Genomic DNA, 26,710 nt, shown 5'->3' with positions numbered 1-26,710 from the left:
TTTTTATTGTGGATAGCTATTTAGGTTAATGGAAATTTTGGATACAAAATTAGGCCAAATAATGTATATTCTGGCAAACAATTTTTTTGCAGGATATAGCCTACTGCAGACATGATTTAATCTTAAAAGTTTTCACAACATTCAGAAACAGTGTTTGTGTGGGTTGGGGTATGGTAAATAGCCTATAGCCTACCATTGATTTAGATTGAAAATCTTTGTTTATGAGAAGTCTAAAGAAAGAAAGAACAATATCATAAACACCACCAGCAACCTGAACTGGAGTTTATTTCACATCAACAGCTCCGTTTGGCAACACCATCATCAAAATACCACTCTAGGATACATTCTCCTTTCATAAAGTGTAGGCTACCACAGTAGTTTTAGACTCTGACTCAGTCACTGCACTCCTTACAACAAAAACATCCACACTGGTCATCTGTCATACAGCTGTAACAGTTGTTATTGCAATTCATTGTTGCAATGCCCAGGCATCATACTACACTCCCTTCTGTGTCAGGAGACTCGTACGTCACGTCTCTGTGGGAAATGTAGTTCGGCGCTCTATCGACTTACAACCGCAGGCACGCCTGAAAAACTACAACTCCCATAATTCACCAAGGCCGTAGTACCGTGATCCGCGCGTGGAGACCATGGCGTTCCTGTGCAGTATGTGACGGGGGTAACGGGAAATATAACTCCGACAGCGGGTTATTGTCACATAAATCTGAGGAAGGGATTGGATTTGAATAAAGGATACAATGGGCTCTCGTATCAAGTAAGCGTCAATGTCTCTCTCCCCTTTTGTGTGACATACAGTGTTGTTATAAATGCGAGTTCTGACCTCCCTAAAAGGCCTGTTTAGACTTGTTGCGACAGAGAGAGATACTTTGCTTTGCGGATTTGGGTGTTTGTTTAGTTATTTGTATGATAAATACAGCACTTAATTATGCTTTCATGTATTATATTACCTGGAGGGTTGTGCATTTTTGCAGTAAGTTACTGGAGACACATGAAGTCCATGAGAGACTGATTGTTTACATGTCCTGCAGGGATGAATTACTGTCCATTTTGTTATGTTAATAAGACATAATTTTCACAGCTTGATAAAAGAAATGCATATAAAATAAAGCAGACACATGTCTTTCAGTGAAGGTTCTGGAGTCTATTACATTGTTTCCAGCTCAGTGACGCTTACTTGCTTTGGTAATTCAATGCATTGTATGAATAAGACATGATAAAGAGCAGTCTGTGGTAACAGTGTTTTTCAGGGTTTAAAATTGGCCCACGATAAGATGTTTTGGAAACAGCATGAAGGACAGAACAAAGTCAGATATAAACATATTTTCGCTCACTAAAAAGCTTCTCTTGTACACATGGAAAAGACAGTAATTCAGTTTGTGAAGTTTGTTAATCTTTCTCTTCATAGTTGTTAGTAGAGGTATTAGATATCCTAAATTAAACAATCATTTCCAGATCATATTTAGGTTATATATAGTTAAGTTGTTGATAATATTCAGTATCCTTATAGAATAGAATAGAATTAGAATTCAACTTTATTGTCATTGCACGTCACAAGTACAAGCAACGAAATGCAGTTTGCATCCATCCAGAAGTGCTTTAGCAAGAATATAGATATATTACAAAATATATATATATTTTAGATATGTTACAATGTACACGGTATGAAGGAATGTTATGAGTGCTATAACTATAAGTATATACAGGCTATAACTGTAGTAAGTGTACAAGCTATGTACAGGCTATGAACAGGTTATACGTATGGATATAAATAAAAGACTATAACAGACTATAAATATACAATATGCAAGTATTAATAACAGCTGTAGAACTATAATTATTGTATTGTATTGTATTATGCATTTGTGTCAAGTATATTTAATCCACATTCTGACCACCATCTAAATTTTAATTATTCCATACCATGGTTTCTGCAATACTTGTAAAATATTTGCAAACATTAAAGGTATAGCCTAGCGGAGGATTTTTTACTTCCGGGTGGATGACCTTTACTATTGGTCCTCCTAATTGTCAATCATTCTGGTGAATCAATCAAACTTATTCAAAAAGTGGAGAGGGCGGGTCTTATCTAAAATTCGGAAAGATCCTCCACTATACCTTTAAAGAAACCGCGCTAAGGCTGTTCGTTTTTTTTTTTTTTTTTTTTTGTGGTCTAGGTTTAATAGACTTTCAGGAACTTAATTTTCATTTCTGATCAGATGAAAAGATTATTTTGTGGTTTCTGTTATGGTAGTCACTAGTCAGATAAGATCCTCTTTTGTTTTCACTACAGTAGACAAGCCTAATTTCTGTAACGTGGTGAATGTGACTATATTCATCTTTAGTTTTAGCTATACAACAAGAGCAAGAGCACATTATTTAGTAATGTGGTCAGCTATGTTGTTGTTACATCTCAAGTCAGTGGAACTGTACTTTTTGGGTTCAAATGGGGAATTTGTTGTAATATCTCAAGGGCAGATTTTTGAATGCAAAATTTTACTGTTGATTTTCTTTTAAAAGCCTTAAGTTAGTCTTCACATTCCTTAGAGTATGTCCATATTTGACCTCTGACCCTTCCTGTGCTATTTATGTTTCAGGGAGAGCCCCGGCTCAACCTTTGAGGTGTACATGGAGGTGGTGCATTCTGGGACGGCTGGCTCTGGTGAGTCCTCTCACTCTGTTTCAGAAATGTGATATACTTCTAAAAATATTCATGTCGCCCACACATACTGTACTTCCTCAGAATGATCTGTTGTATTTCTTTTTAAATAGAATTCTCAGTATCAAGTACGGAAGAGCAAGATAAGAAAATTTGGTTTCATATATTATAAATATACAAGATTAGCCTGGCTGTTAGCCTGGAGTGAGAAGTTTGTAGTGGTCAAATGAGTGAATCTAAAAAACAAAATTAAAGTGTAACTCGCGTCATTTCCTGGTGTGTGATCAGGAATGCAGTCAAAGGCCTGCTGAGTGATTTAGTGCATTGGGAGTGTGTGGGTTCAAGCACTTAAATGAACAAAAGATCCTGGTGTGTATTATCAGTCCACCAGGAAACCTGTTTATAAGGAAACAGGCTGCTATGGTGAGCACTTCTGAGGAAGAACCGGCTTCTACAGTTAAAGTGCCCCTATTATGCTATTTTACAGGCTCCAAATTTTGTTTGGGAGGTCTTATACTGTACAACAGGTTTACATGCATCAAAGGTCAAAAAACAGTTTCATTTTCTCATAATATACATTGCACATCACTACATCTCAATGATTCTCAAACGACTCGATCAGTCTCAGAATCTGTCTCTCTTCAAGAGCAAGCGTTTTGCGGATCCCGCGTTGAACTCTGAGATTTGAGAAGCAGTCGTCAGTGAAAGGACGTGTTTGAGGGCTGGTCAAGTTGTTCGCAGGTGGACAACGTGGGCATTATGCAAATGTCTTATCTAGTGACATAGAACCGTAACGCAGTATGATTCAAATTACAAACGACTCGAATGGATGGTTCAGAGTCGATTCTTTCTTTTGGGAGACAATAACTTTATTTATCGTGCACTTTTGACTTTACAACTTCGCAGAACATTTACATTCACAAACAGCTTTATTATACACTGCATGAAAGGTAATATATTTGAAAAACCATAATAGGGGCACTTTAATGAGTTTGGTGTCATTGAATATTTGAAATGGATTGAGACGAGAGTTGTTTGAGACATTTAGTAGCATGTAAACAAATATATACTATGTATGTTTGGGGCCAGTAAGATTTTTTGACATTTATTTGGTTTTAAGTATCTTATGCTCACAAAGGTTGCATTTATTTGATAAAAAAAAACAAAAAAAAACAAACAAACATTTTGACGTAATTTAAAACATAGCCTAATTTATTCCTATGATGCAAAGTTGAATTTTCAGCATCATTACTCCAGTCTTCAGTGTCACATGATCCTTCAGAAATCATTCTAATATACTGATTTACTGCTCAAGGAACATTTCATAATATTATCAATGTTAAAATGAGTTCAAAATGAGTGCTGCTTAATATTTTTTTGGAATAGAATATAAATTACAAAAGAACATGATTTATTTGAAATAGGAATCTTTTGCAACATCATTTCTATATCTTTAATGTCACTTTTAAATTTGATCTTATGCATCCTTGCTGAGTAAATGTGTTAATTTCTTTCAAAAAAGACAATCTTACTGACCCCAAACTTTTGAATGGTAGTGTGTGTAAAATCAAAGTCCCTTTAAGGCAAGTAATTTTACTCGGTAGGCATCTTTCATATTTGAAATCACCAATAATATCTAACTGTCTCATAAATTTTGTTTGTAAATGCTGACATCATGACAAAAAACTGACTTTTTTTCGCAATGTGCATGCACAGTCATAAGTGCTCGCCTCAGAACACTGACTGTTTCTAAAGCAACAGGAGCTTCTAACTGCAGCTGCAGTGCCATTTGGCTCTTATTCAGAAGATGGGGCTTATTCCGCCATATTGCGCGTTGCACTTTCTCCCATTCATAGTTATATGATTGCACCATCTTTTTATATCTAACGTCTTTGGTAATAATATGTACGTGAGCTGTTTGAGAACTCCCCCAATGCAGACCTCTAGGCGACTGTTGCTTAGTGACCGTATGGTTTGATGAGGGCAGCAGAAGCAAAGCATCTTGGGTGTTTTCTCCTGAGACAAGCCCTCCCATGATGCTCACATCCACACAGTCACATATCCCTCTGAAATCAGTGGAAACCCTTTCAGATCAGCCCAGAAGTGTTGTGTCAGTATCTCAGCCCTTATTTATATTTGACAGTGAAACTTAAGATAACCTAAATATGTCACTATGCAGGGTTTGTTTCATCCTAGTCTGACAATAACTTGTACGGTGCTCAAAGATGCAGTTTGGCTGAAAGTATCTCAAAATCTGCAAGTAATCAAAATTTATGACATTTACTTTCTATACATTTTCATGTTCCTTTTCTTATTGTGTACGGTTCATCGTTTTTACATATTAAACCAAAGAAAATAAATCATTGTGTTTTGAATTCTGCATCTGAAACTATATGATAATAGTGATAAGGTTGGCTTGCAACATGTGGAGACCATGCTTGTATAGAAAACAGCCATTTTTTATCTGTGTATTTGTCTATATATTGTTAATAATATGATTTGTGTGTTCTTCTCAGGACCAGAGGTGCGAAGGAGTTTCCCCGACACATACGCTGACCAGGTTTGCGCCTCATTATTTGCTCTCTCTCTCTGGGGATGTTGGGGTGGGGATCTCATAATTGCTGTTCACCTCAGTGATAATGCAATGAGCACCTGTTCTGGCAGATGGAGTTTAAACCTCTAGAGATTGGGTGTAATTCTCTGAGAGGGTCCATGGTACCAAACACCGTCTTTATGCAGTTTTAACAAACTTGCTTAGGATTCAGACTCAGGTTAACAAAGAGGAAATTAAAGAAAAGATGCGTTTGCTGGATCCAAAATCTGCTTACTCCATATATAGGGAATGATACACTATATAAGGGGACTTAGCAAGCAAATACATATATGCTGATGTAAATACTGTGTGCCTGAGAGTGCTCAGTTTCTATCTCAACTCTCTTATCTGTACTGAGCAGTTTTTTGTACCTGGATAAGATCACTCTTGTATAAATCTATAATAAAGACATTAATAACATTTACTATAGTTGACAAACATGTTACCTTCAGGTGATAACTTTTATTTGGTCATTTGAATTAAATCTTAACAATAGCGTTACCAACAAATTAATAGCAAAAAATGATTTGTTCATAATTAGAATAGTCTTTGTATTAATTAATTTATAATTGTACACAACCGAATCATATGTTTGGGGTCTGAAAGATTTCTTAATGTTTTTAAAATAAGTCTCTTCTCTTCACCAAGGCTGCATTTATTTGATCAATAATGCAGTAAAAACAGTAATATTGTGAAATAATATTACAATTTTGAATAACTGTTTTCTATGTTAATATATTATTTTAATGTAATTTATTCCTGTGATGCAAAGCTGAATTTTCAGCATCATTACTCCAGTCTTCAGTGTCACATGATCCTTCAGAAATCATTCTAACATTTTTATTATTATTATTATCAATGCTGAAAACTGTTTAGTTCAGCTCAGCTTAATTTTTTAGTGTAAACAGTGATGGCTTTTTTTTTTATGAATAGAAAGAACAGCATTTATTTGAAATTTAAATATTTTGTAATGTTATAAATGTGCGTCCTTGCTGAAAAAAATTCTTACTTCCCCAGTCTTTTGAACAGTAGTATAGTATTCAAACAGTAGTATATATATATATATTTTTTTTTTTTTAGAAATATTATAGTTTATCTTTTTTTTTTAAATCAACTGATGATGACTTGTAAAAATAGTGAAATAAAGATTGGAGGAATCATGAAATCTATTATGCATTAAATAGGGAATGGGAAGCGATATCAGACACAGCAACTGGTTTTAAACGTTAATGATGCATTGCCATGACGACATCACCTACTAAAGCTGGTGTGTGTGTGTATAACTGGAACTGAAGTGTGTACCAGTTGTTTGCAATTTCACAGTGTCTCAGCACACACACAGCTTTACTCACCCTGATTGTTGGGTCCAGTGGTCCCAGAGGAAGATCTGGGTGTCAGAAACCAACGGTCCCCTCCTTTTCTATTGTTCCAGGGATAATCCCTAACTCCTGACACAGATGAGGGCAGGAAAACACACACACACACACACACACACACACACACACACACACACACACACACACACACACACACACACACACACACACACACACACACACACACACACACACACACACACACACACACACACACACGTACACACACACACACACGCGCACACACACACACGCACACACACACACACACACACACGTACACACACACACACACACACACACGTACACACACACGTACACACACACACACACACACACACACACACGTACACACACCCCTGGGGGCTCAAGTCCATATGGAGGGGTACCAGAGGGACCGCTCACACACAAGGGTTTGGATACTATGGTAGTCATCTGTACATATTGGCCTTTTGTGTGAATGAAGTTAATAATTATGTTTCAGTGTACAGTACCGGTCAAATATTTGGAATAATTATGATTCATTAATGTCTTTGATAGTAGTCTCTTATGCTCACCAATGCTGCATTTATTTTATTTTACATTTATTTTATTTTATTAATGACTGTTTTTGATTTTAATATATTTCAAAATGTGATTTATTCCTGTAATGCAAAGCTGAATGTTCTTCAGTGTCACATGATCTTTCAGAAATCATTCTAATATGCTGATTTGATGCTCAAGAAACATTTCTTAATTATCAATGTTGAAAACTGGAGTAATATTTTTGGGGGAAACTGTGATGCACTACCATTCAAAAGTTTTGAGTAAGTAATATTTAAAGAAATTAACATGACAGTAAAGACGTTTATAATGTTACAAAGAAATTCCATTTCAAATAAATGTTGTTCTTTCGATTCATTAAATAATTATTTTTAAAAAAGTATTACAGTTTCAAAAATATTAAGCAGCAAAACCAAGAAGAACCATTATTAATAATTGAGCACCAATGATAATTGATAATAATTCACAGCAAAATCAGCATATAAAAAAGGATCATGTGACACTGAAGACTACAGTAATGATGCTGAAAATACAGCTTTACCACCACAGGAATAAATTACATTTTAAAATATATTCAAATAGAAAACAGTCATTTTAAATTGTAATAACATTTCACGATATTACTGTTTTTACTTAATTTTTATTCAAATAAATGCAACCTTGGTGAGCAAAAGAGACTTCTTTCAAAAACATAAAAGAGTTTTTAATTACTCAACTTTTGACTGGTAGTATATGAATTCTTTTTTTTTTTCTCTCAATCTGTTTTCAGGAAACGCTACAGACTATCCCAAAGTTTTGCTTCCCCTTCAATATGGACAGGTAATGTTACATGCAATCTTTAATCGGTTTAGTTATTGAGGAACCTCATTTTTACTCTCTCTTTTGAAGGGCCTCCAGCATCACTGTCTTGTACTAAGTCCAGCTTCTCTTAATCCTTCTTTATACGTTTTGACTCTAATTTTGTCTTTGACCCTGTCTTGTCCTTCAGTATGTCAGTGGGCCACGTGGGGCAGAACTTCACCTTTGTTCTAACGGATATCGAGAGTAAACAGCGCTTTGGTTTCTGTCGCCTCTCATCGGGAGCTCACAGCTGTCACTGCATCCTCAGGTACAAATTGTTGGTTTTGAGAGTACAAGTTTACATTTTCATTTAAAAGAAACAATTTTTGTCATCCACCTCCTGCAGATCAAGTTGATCTAATTGTAGTCTATCTGTCTCTGTTCAGCTACCTGCCCTGGTTTGAGGTGTTTTACAAGCTGTTGAATATCCTGGCTGACTATTCAACCAAAGGACAGGTCAGTGGTGCACGTATGGCAATAAATGTCATATATCATATGTCACTGGGTCTTGTATGCACAATTGTACACACATACATTTAGTTAGCCATGTAAATGAGGATTTCTCACTGATTTCCTACTTTACATTAGGCCTTAATTACAATTCCCTTGAAAAACTGAAACCCTAACCCTAAATTATAGTTTTTTTTCATGAGCAGCGTATTAGTATGATTTCTAAAGGATCATGTGACACTGAAGACTGGTGTAATGATGCTGAAAAATCAGCTTTAAATCACAGGAATAAATGACATTTAAATTATTAATAAATATTATATTACAAATATTTTAAATTGTAATAATAGTTCACAATATTACGGTTTTAAATGCATTTTTGATTAAATAAATGCAGCCTTGGTGAGCATAAGAGACCAATCTTACCAACTTCAAACTTTTGAATGGTAGTGTAAGTCATTTATGAGGATATTTTCAGCTGTTTGACCCTAGAAGTGTAGCAAAGTCACACATGCATGCATGTAAAACTGATGTAGCAATGCTTAGTTAAAGTGATTCAACATCTTATCATTTATTTTTTATTTTTATCTGTGTGTTTTTGTGTTACAGGACAGTCAATGGAGAGAATTGTTAGAGTCTCTACATGTGTTAAACATCCCTGATCCTGGAGTGCCTGTGCATATGAGTGTGGTAATATACAGTAGAGGTCTTCTCGGGTCCCTCGACCTGAATCGACCCAAATCACTTCTTACTCGACCCGACATGCATAAATACTTCTTTTTTTTTTTTAAAGCAAAAGCTGATATAATTAGAGGGTTTGGTAATTTACCCATAGAAGTGTTTATTGACAGAGAAGGAAGAAAGATAATATTGTTATATAATTATTTAATATCTATTTGTTTTAAATAAAAATAATGAAAAACCTGAAACGAATAGTGGAAAGCTGATATATTGTAATAAAATAATTAGAGTCTTCTCAGGTCCATTTGGTTAAAGCACATTTATTTTAAATTACCCAAGACCGGAAGCTACTAATATCAGACCCGACCCGTGTCCAAGGCACTCATCAAAGTTTTGGACCCGAAACCTCGGGTTTTCAGATCCAAGTGGCCCCGTGAAGACCCCTAATATACAGAAATACACATGCTTTCATCAGACAAGATGTTCATAGTACATTAATCTCTTGTATACATCTAATTACATTTCTAATTAGATTTTACAATTCTCTTTCCCTCTCTAGCATTTGTTTTTCACAGTGCCTGATCCTAGGGAATTACCCAGTATACCTGAAAATGTAAGTCTGTCTTATTACCTTGACCAAGTTATCTCAACCCTATTAGTCACAATGGTGACTAATTACAATTTGGACGGGACTTTTTACAAATATTAAAGGATGTCTGAGAATGCACACATTTAAAATGATAAAGCTTGTCTGAAAATGAAATGTATCTGACCGTGACGTCTTCTAACTAGTTGTCATTATGCCATATAACATGTCCAACACATTGAAACTCATGCAATATGTTTTAACTGCTCATATTTTTTTATGATTTTTTTTCTTTATTTGCAGAGAAATCTGACCGAGTATTTCGTAGCAGTGGATGTGAATAACATGCTGCATCTGTACGCTAGCATGCTGTATGAAAGACGAATCCTTATTAGCTGCAGCAAGCTGAGTACTGTGAGCAACATCTCTACCACCATCTCTCTCTATCATTGGTCGCTTCTTTACTCGTTTTAGGGGTATTAATAAACCCCCCCTCTCTCTTTCTCTCTCAGTTAACCGCATGTGTTCATGGTGCAGCAGCCATGTTATATCCCATGTTCTGGCAGCATGTTTACATTCCAGTCCTGCCACAGCATTTAATAGACTATTGCTGGTGAGTACACTCACATTTATTCATCTATACTTATGAAGGGCCTCCCATTTCCATTTATTTTTAAATTAAGCTGCTTAGTACTTCACCTCCATTTTTATATAAATAAGGGCATTATTTGGCTCAGTTATTAACTTTTTTTCTCCATGAGACTTTCCTCACAAGATGTAGAAGGTTTTAATATATTTTAAGGATTTATTAAATACATTTTAATAAATATATCTTACACATTTAATTACAAACAATACATTAACGGTAAGATAGTCGTCAAGATAAGAAGTCACGTATGCTCACCAAGGCTGCATTTATTTGATCAAAAACACAGTAAAAACAGTAATATTGTGAAATATTACTACAATATAAAATGAAATTTATTCCTGTGATGCAAAGCTGAATTTTTCAAAATTTTTGTTTTGATTAATAGACAGCATTTATTTAAAATAGAAATCTTTTGTAAAAATGTAAAATATATTTAAAAAAATAATCATATATTAAATACATTTTAAAAGGCATAACGTTGTCGTTTACTGATGTGTGGTGTTTTTTTTCTTTGTTAGCGCTCCAATGCCATACCTCATCGGCGTACACTCCAGTCTCATGGAGGTATATTTGACCTTATTTTACCTTATTTTACTATAACTGCATATTCATATTTCTCCATGTTGCGGTTATTGGTTTTAGCGTAGCTAAATTCTAGGCTGTATTTAGAAAGTTTTGTGTGTATCTGTGTTTGTTGTCGTAACAGAAGGTGCGAGGTATGGCTTTAGATGATGTGGTACTTCTCAATGTAGACACAAACACTCTTGAAACACCGTTTGATGACCTGCAAAACCTTCCTAATGATGTGGTAAGTAAATAAGCATAAGCACAACCTGCTCAGATCTCCACAAAAGTTGTAAGTGTTTATTTTGATATGACGGGATGATCTGATATAGAAATGTAGGTACTTTACTATAAGGTTTCATTTGTTAACTACATGAACTAACAATGACCAATACTTCTACAGCATTTATTAATCTTAGTTAATGTTAATGTCCACAACATTTACCAATAAAATTTTTGAAATCAAAAGTTGTATCTGTTAACATTAGTTCATTGAAAATTAAATTTTTTGGTTGCATGCAAACCTATTGTAAAAGCCTCTAGAGCAAAATTTTTAAGCAAAACTTTAAAAATAGCATAACAGGAGCCAAATATATTGTAACATGGGTCGCTGTATCAGCTCACATCAGGCACATACTGTGCAGTAATTAGTAAACTTTTTTTTAGAGAAATAAAAACAGGTCGCACCACAACAATTATGTGCACTCGCACAAATGCTCCCAAATATTTTTGAGGTCGCACGGACTAAATTGCGGGAGCATATGCAACCAAAATGGTCGCAATTTCAAGCCTTGCATAATAGGGGCACTTAAATAACTGCTGTAAAAATATATTGCTCATTGTTTGTTTCATAGTTACAGTTAACAACAAATGAGACCATATTGTAAAGTGTTAATGAAATATATTTATAATGATGATATAAGTGATATACGTGTGTGTGTTGTAGGTATCTTCGTTAAAGAACCGCCTAAGAAAAGTTTCCTCAACGACAGGAGACGGGGTGGCCAGGGCGTTTCTGAAGGCGCAGGCAGCTCTGTTCGGTAGTTACAGGAACGCGCTACACATTGAACCGGTGAGAGAGAAAGTTAGTAGTATTGATGTGTTTATGGTTCTGAGTGAAGCTCAGAAATGGTTATAAATGTTGGCTCTGACCATTTGAGGTATGAGGTATTTGTTCAGTTGAATGTGCAAGAATATTCAGGCTAGCTGTGAGACAATGTCCTCTAGTGGACAGTAAATGTAGCTCTCTGAATATAAATGCTCAGGTATAAAGCGGCATGTTTTTCCTTCCCATGTGTCCATATGTTCAGGAGGAGCCAATCACGTTCAGTGAGGAAACGTTCATCACACACAGATCCAGCACAATGAGACAGTTTCTCCAGAACGCTATCCAACTACAGTTCTTTAAACAGGTATTACACATGTTTACCTAGCTATCTGAATGAGAGCATACAATAGACATTTATTGTTTTCATATAAAGCTAATTATGAATATTGCTCCATTTATTTTAGAAGCTTATAAGTTTATCTTTTGTATTATAAAACAACAGCTGTTTTTGTTTTTAGTTCTAAAATGACTAAAACTGAAATACAATTTAATTAAAGCTATATCAGAAATATAAAAAACCCAAACCAAATAAAAATGGCAAAGGCACATAACAAAATTGTGAATACTTAGACTAAAATTTAAATTAAATACAAAAAATTGCTATAATTGTATATAAATAATACTGAAATACCACTGGCTTATTTCTCATACTCATGCTTTACATTTTCTGTATAAATAGCAATTTTAGAATCAAACACAGAGCATTTGTCAACTTAAACTAACTTGCAGGGAATTTTGTCCCCAAAGTATAGCTGAGTTTTATTGTAAGCACTGGATTAATGCACATAGTGAGGCATATTAATGATCATGATTATTAGCAGTGTTGGGGAAAGTTATTTCAGGCTGAGGGAAATGCAAATTCACGTCTGTACAGTAGCTCAAACAAACCTTTCAGCTTTGCTGCCATTCTGGATTGCACAAGAATAGGATGCAGGAGAAGAAAGTTCAACACTTACTTTAGCAATAAAAACAACAAATTAAACACAAATGTGATGTTCAGCTAAAGTCATTTTTGCCTATTGGTATGTTTAAATTGGATCATCGAAGGTTAGCAACAAATACATTGTTTCATAAAGTGAGACTAAATACATAAAGCATACTTGTGTAATTTAGCATATTTAATTATTGCAGGTTTGCGTAATATTCCAAGTTTTTCTTCATTTTGAGAAATGCTGAATCTGTTTTTGTGCAATTGAGTAAATGCATGCTCACATTTAGTCTAGATATAATATAACTATAGATAGATATAACTATATAATATCCATCATGTTAACACAGCACATACAAAGCCTCGGCACTTACTCACTATTTCTCTCAACATGGGGACTGGAGAGCACTCAGTACATAAATCAGGGTTCCCGCGGGGTCTTAAAAAGTCTAAAATTCTGAACTTTAAATTTAAGGCCTTAAAATGTCTTAAAAACAGCCAGATTTTGATCCGTGGTCTTAAATTTCATTTAGTCAGGTCTAAAAAAGGTCTCGCCAGGTTCACATATCGCATATTTTGCGCGCTCAAGTTCGTTCAAATGTAGGCGCGCGCGCTCATAATTGAAGCGACGCACTATGGCAAGCCGTTTTAACATTTAATCATTTAAACCGACTAGTCTCTATTTTCATGCTACTAGTACTTATTTTTTAGATACTAGTATCTATTCCATTAAGTACTAGTACTTATTCATTAGCTACTAGTGCTTATTCTTTAGGCACTAGTGCCTATTCTTTAGATACTAGTGCTTATTCTTTAGGTACTAGTACTTATTTATTAGATACTAGTACTTATTCATTAGTTACTAGTACTTATTATTAGATACTAGTACTTATTCATTAGATACTAGTACCTATTAAATAGATACTAGTACTTATTCATTAGATACTAGTACTTATTCCAATAGTGACTAGTAACTATTCTTTTGTTACTAGTAACAAATACATTTTTTTGCCATTGACTTCTATGGGGATCTGTCATTCAGATATCAACTATTCAGTTCTGACTAGTATGTATTCCAATTGTGACTAGTACATATATATTAGATACTAGTAGTTATTTTTTAGATACTAGTACCTATTACTAGATACTAGTATGTATTCAATAAATACTAGTACTAAGTCATTAGATACTAGTACCTCTTAAATAGATACTAGTACCTATTAAATAGATACTAGTACTTATTCATTAGATACTAGTACTTATTCAATAGATACTAGTACTTATTCATTAGATACTAGTACTTATTCAATAGATACTAGTACTTATTCAATAGATACTAGTACTTATTCATTAGATACTAGTACTTATTCATTAGATACTAGTACCTATTAATTAGATACTAGTACTTATAAATTAGCTACTAGTACTTATTCAATAGATACTAGTAACTATTTATTAGATACTAGTATTTATTCCAAATGTTACTAGTAAGATTTTTTATTTTACTAGTAAGATTTTTAATTGAACTATCCAGTGGCATTTCTGACTAGTCATAACATAAGACGAGTAAAAAAGCAGTTGTGACTAGTAAAATAAAAAATCTTACTAGTAACATTCGGAATAAATACTAGTATCTAATAAATAGGTACTAGTATCTATTGAATACGTACTAGTACCTAAAGAATAAGCACTAGTATCTAAAGAATAGGCACTAGTACCTAAAGAATAAGCACTAGTAGCTAATGAATAAGTACTAGTACTTAATGGAATAGATACTAGTATCTAAAAAATAAGTACTAGTAGCATGAAAATAGAGACTAGTCGGTTTAAATGATTAAATGTTAAAACGGCTTGCCATAGACGCACTCATTTTTTTCCAGGCGCAGCGAGATAAAAAAAATCTCAACTCTTCAGAATGCCGCAAACGCACCGCAGGTCATGTGACAAGAACCAACCAATCAGCTTCGCCCCTTTCCGTAACAACATTGAAAGCTCACTCAACTGGAAGGATGCGGGTGCACCCAAACACTACGGGTGTTTTTCTCTTCTCCGTAAATAAATCTTGAAGCAGAGCTACAGCAAGCGTTTCTCGCCGGGGGAAATCCATTAGCTACTAAAACTTCTTTGTCATTGTGGAGAGCGCAGTGCATGGTTGCATTGCAACGACAGACGCCACGGGAAAATCCGACCGAATTTTACTATTAATAATAAAAGATAAGCTAAAGTGCATTGTAAATGTCAGTAATTTATCTTTTTATAAAAAATGATTTAAAGTCTGAAATATGTGAGGTTTATCTTTTTATAAAAAAAACTTTTTTGTCAAAACTTTATTTGAACTTATACATGTTAGTATATAACATGTTGCAAGACACTTTTAAAATCTGGCTATCATTTTTAATGGTATTATTTTAATGTTTATGTAAACAAAAAGTGCATATTGATGCTAATTTTATTTGTTATTTGCTGGTTTTCGACAGTGTGTAGTATTAGTACTTTTTGAACAGGATTCTGTGATAACCGTGGTCATTTTTGTCACTATAATCATTGAAGTGAAATGTTCATGCCATTTCATCTCTAGTTATGATCAACTATGATCAACTACATTTACATTTACATTTATTCATTTAGCTGACGCTTTTTATCCAAAGCGACTTACAATTACTATATATGTCAGAGGTTGCACGCCTCTGGAGCAACTAGGGGTTAAGTGTCTTGCTCAGGGACACATTGGTGTCTCACAGTGGATTCGAACCCGGGTCTCTCACACCAAAGGCATGTGTCTTATCCATTGCGCCACACCACCCCACTAAAATCAACTAATTATGTGTTTTTTACAGTATAATATGCATAGTACAATTTTCTATAAAAAAAAAATTGATATCTGATTCTGACACGCGTTGTTGGGTGTGGAAGGTTACTAATGTGATTGTTTTATCTGTAAATTAAATTAATGTTTTTTCAATTACTTAATTCATTGAAATAAAATGGATTCTTTGATTTGAATTTTTTTTTTTGGTAGGTCTTAAATTTCAAACTTTATGGTCGTAAAATGTCTTAAAAAGGTCTTAAATTTGACTTGCTGAAACCTGCAAGAACCCTGATAAATGGGAAAACAAAGTAACTTGCGATACTCATATTTTGTTTTAAATTTAAAGTAATGCGGTACCTTACTAGTTACTTGTAAAAGTAATCTGATTATGTAACTCACGTTACTCATAATGTGTTCCAACACTGATTATTATTCATAAAATGTTAACATGTTATTAGTCATAATCAGTTCATTCTTCACTTGTTTTAAATTGATAAAAAAAAAAAAAGTGTTTGTTTTTTATAAAGTGTCATATTGGTTCTTCTCGCAGTGCGAGACGCCTGCATAGAGATAATTACTTTATTTTGTGTGTGCGTGTTTGCAGTTTATAGACGGCCGTCTGGAGCTATTGAACACTGGTGAAGGGTTCAGCGATCAGTTTGAGGAGGAGATCAACATTGGAGAGTATGCTGGTAAGAGACTCACTTTGTCTGTATGGTCACTATACAGCTAATAAGTTCATGTTATTCTATGTTACTGTTTTTTAATTTGCTTGTGTCTGTTAAAAATTTCGGTTACAGGCAGTGATAAGACATATCAGTGGCTTTTCACAGTGAAGGTGAAACTTCTTGATTTTTATTTTTTTTGTGTGGGCTAAAGGTTGAACTGTACTGATACTAATATTTTATTTTGGAGTGAATGTGTATATTTGCTCATATCTGATGATGTCTTTTTCATCTTTCACTTACAGAAGGGCAGTGGGGCCATCTTAAACACGGTGAAGACAAAGGCAAATCCTGCAATGAAGACAGTTTACAAATTTGTATGTATCCATGTGTAAACATTTGCTTCTTTCTCAGCTGTCTCTGTGTGAGTGAATTATTGTTTTCTCCATGAGAGGGGTTTCTCTATGATTTTCTCTATATTTGTATTATTCTCTTATAAATAGTTTCATAATTTTTCTTTCTTTTCATTATGAGAGTTTTCTCTGTTCTGTCTGTGTATAAGAGATCTTCTGATGTTTCCTCTACAGGCCAAAGACCATGCCAAGATGGGCATCAAAGAAGTCAAGAGTAGACTCAAACAAAAGGTGTTCAAACATTCACCCTCACACACAAAAACACAATTATTCATTGTTTTTGCATAAACAAATGTGCATGCATTGTCATTCAAACTCGTTCACTTCCAGGAGCTTGCAGAGAATGGCTACGCAGAAGAGCCTGGCTCCACCAACTTACCCTCCACACACAGCAAAGACTCCCTCACCTGGGACCAGAGACGTCCAATCACAGTTCATTTTGGACAGGTGGGTGTGGGGAATTATTAAAGTTATTTCAGTTAACATGGACATAGTAATTAGGATTCAGTCCATTTAGTCTGTGTTGGATTGTTCATTTTTAGAAAGTGTGTAAGAGAAACCATATTTTTATAGATAAAAGTGTGTGCATGTTTGTATGTTTGGAGCAGACTGATCAGGCACGGCCCCCGCGGCCACAACGCCCCCCTCCCCCCCATCCCTCCAAACTGCAGCGCAGCACACAACCAGTGAGTACATGCCGCTGACCTCTGAGCTGTCACCCTGAGCTCAAATATTCCCCTCTGACCTGGCGTCTGCACTGGAGTTTGTTATATTTGTGTTCTGCAGGACACTGTTTGTGTGCATGCGTGTGTATTCACGTCTGTGTGATCTAACTTCAGCTTCTATTCCACAGATAAATGCTCGTTCACACACATGAATGAGTTTATCATGTGTGTTTGCACTTACTTTCCCACCGCACACTTTTTTTCCTCTGGTTTCAATCTCTTATCAGGGTGTGACACTTACTTTTTTTTTTTTCTGCTTTAAACTGTATTCACTGAAGTGCCTTGAAACGCTCAGCGTTATTCAGTGTGTTGATGTAATTTCCATTGAATTAGGGAGACAGGGCGGAACATAGAGCAGCCCCTCCCCTTTTTTTAAATGGCGAATAGTGTTTTGTTTATATCACAGCTCAGCCTGAGCCGTTGAGCTCAGCAAAGACGAATTTGACAGCTTATGACAGCCACAGTAGATTCCACTTTTAGATTTAATATGAAACTTTTACTAAAGAAAAACTGAACAATCATGCAGAGGATGTGTAGTTTGAAAAGTGTGTAATTTATGTTTGTGCATTGCACCAATGTTATCTCTACTACTCGTCAGTGCTGTTTCTAATGCTGAGTCTGTCTAACTATTTCTCCTCCTAATCTCCTCAATTTTGCTTTAAAATGTAGCATTCTGTGTAGAATTCATATGGGTCTGCAGCGACTTGAGCATGTGATCCGCTCTGTGCTACCGTGTCTCCAGACCGGAGGAGACTGTGTGCGCGAGGCAGTGGTTTGCAAGACACTAATGTGAAACCAGACTTCATTCGCCCCAATGGACACTGTCTGAATCGTTCACTATCCCCTATATAGTGCACTATGTGCCATTCACTATATAGAAAATAGTAAATGTGTGAACGAGTGGCCGATTTAAGCCGCAGCTTCAACGTCTATTTGTAATGTAGGGGGCAGGACACTTTAGATTCTAGAGAGCATTTGATTGGACTGAAAATCTGATGAGAAGCTGAAGTGCAGAGTGATGTCATCAAAATCCTTGATCCATATTGGCGGAAGTGAGAGGCTGTATGTTTTGAAAGCTTACATCCTCTAAATAAAATTTTTTTTGTCATTGTTTTGGAGACAACCATAAGGCTAACATATTCATTCTAAAAGCCACAAACCTTTGATTTCATCTTAAATAATGATGTATATTCTAAGCATTTAATGAATGTAAAGATAAAGTTTATTTTGTAATGAAATACCAATAATAACAAGAAAAAAAAATATTGCAGGACTTTTAATCAAAATACACCGGGACCCTTATTTAATAAATGTCTTTACTGCTTCCAGCTGCTCAATCAAACAAGAGGCAGCTAAAATATGCACTCTTACAACCATCTAAAGCATTACAATACAAACACCATAAAGTAAACATTCTCATAATTCATCGACAATAGATCATAAGCAATCGTTTGAAATAAATACATTGAATGCAAACTGCTCTGAAACCACGGGCCTCTAGAATGCGCAACAGGGCCACGTTATGAACGGGCAGCGCTCACAAATAAATAGTCACCAATAATCACATTAAGCCATATTGCTATTCATCTTTTCCATCCTCAAATTTAAGACCTCCTAAAATGACAATTAGGACTTTTTAAATATATAAGAATTGTTTTTTTACTTTCAACCCATGGGGACCTACTGTTTATTCGCACGTATATTTCTAAATACATTTTACAGTTCGCACACATCTATTTTTAGTCACAAAAGCAAGTGAAATGCTCACACTGTCGAGCCCTGATTCTGGACCTTGAGAGCTAGAGAAGGTGTATTTAAAAATCTTTTCAGCTCATTTTTGCCTCTGAATCATTTTTACTTTTACAGTATAGAGGAAACTGTGAGCCGAATGAATGTGGAAACCTCTACCAATTTGGGATGGTTTAAAAGGCGCTTTACTCGGGCTGCCACTCTTGCCACAGGTCTTGGATTTTGACCTCTGACCTGACAGGAGCAGTTAACCTCTGACCTAACAGTGATTTTACAAGTCCTGAACTTTTTTAGACATTAGGATGCTGTTTGAAACGTGTATTTGCATGTGTTTGCAGGCTCGACCTCCTCGTCCTCTGGTGGTAAAGAGACCACGCAGTAACATTGGGGTAGAGGGAAGCCCTGAACAGTAAGACCTAAATGCTTAACCTTTCTCACATATGCTTTTGCAAAACATAAACAAATAGACAATGGTCTTTTTGCTTCTGTTGGTTTTTATTGCACGGCTGTATGGAATATTTTGCTCCACAACCATGGCATTGAGTGGTCAGATTTTTTTGTTTAATGATCGCTAAACTGTATATTTGTCTGTTCAGAACAATGAACTGGTAGGAAATACAAAGAGCTGGATGAAAGAGAACTTAAAATAGAAGACATGCTATATTGTAGCTATGCTTAGGAAAAAGTAACTTGCAGATTGGTAATAATATATAAATGTAATATTGTAACAGTATGTTGTAGTTTGGCCAATTGTTTTTATTTGTAATTAACTATTAAGGAGAAGCTTTAAGCCAGTCTTAAATTAAAAATAATGAAAAAAATTTAACTCATAAATTTCCCCCCCCTCTTTTTTTATTTGACTAGTATCCATGTAATAAGTGGGATAATGTATAGCCAGCTGATCATTATGCTAAAATAAACTCATTTGGTTTAATACAAGATGCCTCTGCTTTGCATCTGGGTCCTGATTTCCTTTTATTTTGCAATAGTTGCTGGAAATGTTATTTTAGTATAATTTATATACTATTATATTTTGTTCAAATATTTTGATTTAGCTTGTACTTTTACATTTCAGTTTTCCTTTTAATTTTAATGTTTAAAAATTGTATGTACTTTTGTCACTTTGTTATTATTTATTTATTTTTTTTAATAAAAATGTATTGTTTTAATTTTGAATTACGTTTTGGTTTTATTTCAAAATGTTCAATTCAAAGTTTTTTACTCAAAAAGTACATTTTATTTCAATTGACAAATGTTTTTTAATATTTTTAGTTAGCGATAACACTGGTGGCTGGCAGGCTGTACATTATCCCTTAAATACAAATTAGCACAGCAAAAATGTTGTGGTCTTGATTGTGTGATTGCATGTAACACTTGCTCTTTCCTTCTCTCTCTCACTCTTGTGTTCTCTTTCACACTGGGATGGTTGTTTGTGATCTGTGTATTTGTGTGTGGTTACACCTGATACTTGGCTCTCTGTCTCTGCAAATTTGTGTTCATGCTTTCTTTTTTGTTGTTGCTGCTGTGCATCTCTGTATGTGTGCGTGTTGACGCTGTAGTTATGTGCGTCCAACTCGTCACTATACAGTGTTTCTGTGTGAGGACTCTTCGGGTGACGAGCTGTCTCAGGATGACGACTCCATTGCTGCTTTCCCTGAACACTTCATGCTTTCTGCACCTTTTGAATGGTCTCTGTTCAAGTGGTTTTCATTCTTGATTTCTCTAATGTCTATTAGTCTTAAAGTGAATATTTGATGGCCTTTTTACCTACTGTGCCCCCAAAAAGTATTTGGACACACTAAATTTTTTTTAGGATTTCATTGCATTAGATTAGAAAATATCAAACCATGTTGAAGCATTAGATATACTGATACTGTTCAAAACACATTCAAGTCGTCAAACTTAATGGAACATGTAGAAGCGATGTGTAAGTATGAACTGTATCAACTACACACAGGGGTACCTCAGGGTTGGGTGCTTGGCCCCATCCTCTTCTCCAGTGCCCATCTCTTCTCACTAGCCTCCCTGCATAAGTTATTAAAGGTCTACATGATACCCAGGATTAGGTGGTGTGTTTGGTGTTTTAAAGTTTTTTAAATATTTTTGATAGTCAAACTTAGTGTTTGGAGATCAGCTCTGTTTTGCAGACCATATTATGACGACCTCTCACTCATGCAGATTTGTCCATACAGAGCAACAGCAAGATCAAACCTTTTGGATCTGAGCATGCCACACAGCTCCTTGTCCAAACTCTTGCTATCTCTAGACTTGTTTAGACTACTGAAGTGCTCCTCTAGCCAGCCTTAATGCATATGTTATTAAAGATCTGCAAGTAATCCAAAATAGGGCAGAGTATTTGGTCTTCAATCAGTCCCTGAGAGCATGTTTGCCTGTTGTGAGAGCCTGTTGTTATCTAATGCAATGACTTCTATACTTTTAAGTGTGTTTTAATTGTCCAAATGGTTTTTGGGGCCACTGTTCACCATGATATTTAGTAACTCTGCGGCCTGCTAAATGTGTCTTTAATGCTGGCTTAAATCAGTTTTATTGCATGGCTAGATTTTAAAAATGTTATGCCTGTGGCATGCAACAGCTTATTTACACAAAGTGATTTTGATCATTACTGTATGTTGACTATATCTGCCCATTTCAACAGCTTTTCATCTAACATGAAAATTACAATGTGTGTCTGTACTTGTTTGTGCATGTGTTGTGCGTTGCGTGTGCTTGTTTGTGGTGTGGATGTTGTGCACATATGTGTTTTTGTTTGCGTATGTGACTTAGGCCCCAGCCATACAGGTCTCTAAAAGAGGCGGAGCTTGTGGAAGAGGGTGAGGAGGTCGGGGAGCGCTTCCAAGGTAACACTGCTCCGTCCAGCCCTGTGCTACACAAGTTCTCTGACCTGAGCCTGTTGCAGGATGCCTTCCGTAGTCAGCAGGGGGAACCAGAATGTACAGAAACCACAAATACCACAAAACCATCTCTCAGCACACACTCTACAATCAGTTCTGCACGGAGTTTGGAGGAGCTTCGGGCAGACCCACAACATGCCAACTTCAACTACCAGGTTAGACTATGTAAGCACTGAAAAGGTTTGGGAGTGACAGCCACAATTTAATGCACGATAGAATCACCTAAGTCACTGTTGCCCAACCTTGTTCCTGGAGGCAATAAACCTTTTTGTATTCAAACACACCTGATTCAACTCATTAGCTTGTTAGTAGGCTTCAAGACCTGAAATGGATGGGTCAGATAAGGGAGACATCCAAAATGTGTACTGTTGTTGTGTTTCCAGGATCAGGTTTGAGAAACACTGTCCTAAATTATTGTTCCTCTTGCACAGAATACAGAAGACACTCCCCAAATCACAATAATTGATGATGAGAACCATAGCAATGCTTTGTCATCTCACAGCGGTAAACAAGAAGCATTTAATAAACATTTACTGGTCACTACTTGATTGTTTTAGGATTGGATTGCGGTTTTCACTCCTGTTAACACTCTAAACCTTGAAACACTCCAAAGCAACCATATTTATCTGTGTTCATGGCCTCTATCTATCTATAAACTTGTTCTAATTGTTTGTTCTCCAGCGGATGGATCTTAGTTCTGGCGAGCGCACACGCACTCTCCCAGGTCTTAAAACCACCAATCCGTATAGCAAGCTCTGGAGCCAACTGGAGGACCCATCTACGTTGCTTGGCCGAGAGTCACTATCCTGGGAGAGGCCTCTCTCCGTGCCACCCTTGGAACCCCCTGAGGCACGCCCACCCAGCAGAGACAGTTCAAATCCCAGTGGAGAGAAGACTGAGGGGGCTTGTATCACAATCCCTCGTCCCCAAGGTCGGAAAACACCCGAACCGGGTGCAGTGCTGGCACCAGCTGTGACCCTGCTGCGCGGGGTCAAGCAGGTCTGCGAGAAGGAGGGAGGGGGGTCCACTGGAGGGCAGGAGTTTCGGCAAGCGCTGAATATGTCTCCTCACTCCCAAGCACAAACTCAGGCAGACTTGTTGAAGCCAAACGAGGAACAGGGACTGGACTTGCTCAGCTTGTTGGACCCTCTGTGCGGAACAATGAAGAACGAGGCTGCCCCATCCCTCTCTAAACCCCCTATACCTCCTCGACCCAACCCCCCAAACCTGCCCGCCTTCCCCCCTCCAGTGTCACTGAACCCCTTCACCCAAACGTCCCAGTACCCGCCACAAAGGCACTATAGTCCTGTTGCCCCAGGTAACCCTTTCACCACAGCCTACATGCCTTCCCCTGGTGCCAACTACTTCCCCACCTCTGCTCGCCCGTTCTCAGTATATGGTCAGGCATCTGCTGTGGTTGTGACCCCAACAGGAGGGGCGTGGTCAACTGGGCGTGTTCCTCCGTCCTCCAGCAGTAGTGGCTCTCTCTCAAGCCTCTTAGACTCGCCTGCTCCGGCTATTCTTGCCCAGCCTGCGCAAGTCTCCACAGACGCACCCCATGACCCGTTTAGTGAGCTTCTTACCATGGCAACCACACCAACAGTAATGGCCACGCCCCCCCCCAAAAAGGTGGAGGACTTACGGAGAAGGTGGGAAACTTTCGACTAGCTCTGCCCACATATTTCCTCTACTGCTGCTACCAACCAGTGAGGGACTGCAAATTTAGAGCCAGTGGGTATTTAAGACTGCGCCTCCTAGTGGCCTGAAAGCACTGTTGAACATTTTCCTCCAGAGTGTGTTGTGCTTTTTTCGCGCCTAGCTCACTCACTTAGCCTTATGCACACTGATGCTAATGCTGTATTTCCCATAACAACTGGATAAACCGTGTTGCTCCAATAGCACCAATTTTAACACTGAAAAACATATTAGCAGAATAACACTGTATTTTCTGTAGCTAGCAGTGTAGTTCCCATAGGGATCAGACTACAATAATAAAGATACCATACCATAATGACCCACATCCCAACATTAGCGATTAGACTGACATTGCTTTTATGGCAGTAAACTGCACATCCTCTGAACAGTCAGTGCTGTTTTAATAAGAAGTTTATTTTTTAACCATACACATATTTTAATTTAAATCATCATACTCTAACATCCACATTCTTGTGCATACGTATACAAACAATTGTTAAATTGACATTTATAACACACTTGAATACAAATATTGTGTATCCCTAGTAAATTGCATACTACACATTCCACACTACCTACTACATGACACAAGAGCATACGACATTCTGCACCCTAAAATACACATCGCATACTACATGTGGCTGCGGTACCTGCTGTGTACTTCATATTTGCACTACATTACATACGTTATACTACAATGCATACTGCACTACATATTGTGCCCTAGTACAAGCTATATACTACTCGCTGCATAGAGCATAGTGTGTGCAGCACAATGTTAGCGCTCAGAACGGGTCAGAATTAACAGCCCTTCAGAACACAACACTGCCCCTAGAGGTCACTTATTTTAGAGGTCAAAGATGCAGGATGCATTTGATGCATTAGCTCTTGACCAAAAAAAGTGTCATTAAATAAGGTAAACTGATCAAGAGTGTGGTTTTTTTTAGATTAAATATATGGTAAACCCCTTACTGGTACAGGCTTTACCTCTTCCGCTTGCCTGCGTGTCAGTCCAAAAGTGTTAAAATGGGTCTCCTGGAACTGGGTTCTGTTCAGTTTCAAAATAGTTTAGTTTAGATACTAATTGTCCACTTGCTTTGATTTGATGTTGAAATTTGAAATCTTCTTTTATTCTGAGCATCATATAATAGACTTATAGCTTTCATAAAGCGACCAATCAGACCTTTCTTTTTAGCACTACCCGTTCCATCTAATCTGCTACTGCCATGCACTCTGCATTATGGGTATTTATTCGAATGGATCTGTTTTGCGCTATTTAAACATACATACTGCTATAAAGTGTTAAAATGAATCCTAACTCTAAAAGCTGTTTTTCTTGTCATAGACTGTGCCTGTTTATTGGGTTTAGTTTAGCACGATACACAATCTGTGTTGGAGGATCATTGTCATGGCATTTTTTGCTATATTTTTGTCTGAGACTTGCAAGTAGGAGAACACTGTTTGTGCAGATCTTGACATGGAAAAGAATTGTGTACAACCAAATGCTCAAATCCAAAAGAAACATGTTATTTTGTCCATGTCAGGGAACATCAGGGAGTGAATTGGTGTCTCTTCTTCTCTGGTTTTATTGTTGTATTTAAAGATATGAAAATGTTATTTGTGTTATTAAAGTGTTCTTGAACATCTGTATCCACCCTGTAGGGCTGTTAGAAAATTCTGTTAGTTGATTCGTTTGGACAGCCTTTTAATTTGGGCCTTAAAGAGTGAGATTAATTTGGTCCTTGCAAGCGTGTTTGTGTGTGTGTGTGTGTGTGTGTGTGGAAGTTCAGAGCTGTTTTTGCTGAGAGGTTTGTTGTGTATACCTAGTCTTACAGCATGGGTTGTTCAGACAATTTGGTTCCGATATTGACTTTGTTATGAGATGATTTCCACGTTCACTTGGGCTGTCAGGTTGATATATGATTGGTACAGCAAACACTGTCCTTAGTAAATAATTAATACGGAAAGTTTTAAAGAAAATGTTTAGCAGAAATGGATGCTAAAACACAATTGGAAATTTTTACGAGTCACCCTTAAAGAATACACTGACTGTAATGTTTGATAAATGGCAAACTTCACATTATTTACATCAAAATGTGTGCTTGCATATCAAGTGCTAATTTAAAATGGCAAAAGTAGACTTTAAGTTGAAAAAATGATTCGCTGAAAAGTACCTTTACAATTTTGTCTGAAGCAGATGCAGTATTTTTGTTATTTTTTCAGCAACTGTCAGATGAGCTGAATCTGTGATATACACGGTGGTTTAAAAGGCAATATTTAACTGGCAAGTCATTAAAGTGTGTTAAGTGTTATATTTTGTACTGGGTAAAGTGTTGCACATCACTGTACAACAGACAAAGAGGGACGTCCCTGAATGTGACCATGTATTCTGAGAGCGAAAAAATGTCAAACTATAATCTAACATAAAACAGGTTTTGAAAGTATGACTTGGATTTAACAACCATTATACGACCTATTGTATTTTGACAGAATCCTTTGATGTTTGGATATCTCGGATTGAATGGTAGGAGAGAGCGGCTCTTAGCAAAATGGAATTATCGAAATGCATTTCTGATGTGTAAAATACAATTTTCTCTTGGAATGTATCCTAATGTGAACTCATATCCTGTTTATCATTTTGCACTTTTTTTATTTTTATTTGGATGTTATTTTTTTGTGTTTGCCATAATTAAAAAGCACAGTATATTCCTGTGAAAGTTGCGAGCTTGACATTTGTTTTGCTCCCA

General features: G+C 36.4%; 1 protein-coding gene and 2 long non-coding RNA genes across 6 annotated transcripts in view; 2 read left to right on the top strand and 1 right to left on the bottom strand.

Moving 5' to 3' along the window:
* The first annotated feature begins 621 nt into the window (after positions 1–621).
* dennd1a (DENN/MADD domain containing 1A) lies at positions 622–26,693 on the top strand. 4 transcript variants are annotated; one of them, XM_082140585.1, is made up of 24 exons: positions 622–775; positions 2,616–2,680; positions 5,194–5,237; positions 7,959–8,008; positions 8,178–8,297; positions 8,416–8,485; positions 9,089–9,169; positions 9,720–9,773; positions 10,050–10,160; positions 10,259–10,359; positions 10,914–10,959; positions 11,102–11,203; positions 11,906–12,031; positions 12,270–12,371; positions 16,409–16,496; positions 16,605–16,642; positions 16,775–16,846; positions 17,057–17,113; positions 17,213–17,329; positions 17,491–17,568; positions 19,695–19,765; positions 20,916–21,044; positions 22,141–22,423; positions 22,950–26,693. In XM_082140585.1, the coding sequence occupies exons 1-24, from the start codon at positions 759–761 to the stop codon at positions 23,934–23,936; spliced, it is 3,009 nt and encodes a 1,002-aa protein (XP_081996711.1). In that variant the 5' UTR covers positions 622–758; the 3' UTR covers positions 23,937–26,693. The 4 variants fall into 4 exon arrangements, with proteins under 4 accessions (XP_081996711.1, XP_081996712.1, XP_081996713.1 ...); XM_082140586.1 differs by lacking the exon at positions 17,491–17,568; XM_082140587.1 differs by lacking the exon at positions 20,916–21,044.
* Positions 783–2,595, top strand: LOC309477369. Its single transcript, XR_014198614.1, has 3 exons — positions 783–1,499; positions 1,848–1,984; positions 2,145–2,595. It is a non-coding gene; the product is annotated as an uncharacterized lncRNA (long non-coding RNA).
* Positions 15,671–26,710, bottom strand: part of LOC309477373 — a 339,545-nt gene continuing 328,505 nt past the window's right edge. The window contains exon 3 of the long non-coding RNA XR_014198618.1: positions 15,671–15,801. This is a non-coding gene — a long non-coding RNA (uncharacterized lncRNA). The remainder of the gene's footprint in view (positions 15,802–26,710) is intronic.

Source organism: Leuciscus leuciscus (assembly GCF_965113295.1).
Source record: "Leuciscus leuciscus genome assembly, chromosome: 16".
In the NCBI taxonomy this organism is placed as follows: domain Eukaryota; kingdom Metazoa; phylum Chordata; class Actinopteri; order Cypriniformes; family Leuciscidae; genus Leuciscus; species Leuciscus leuciscus.
Note: the sequence above shows the minus strand (reverse complement) of the source record. Positions and strands in the feature narration are given on the sequence as shown.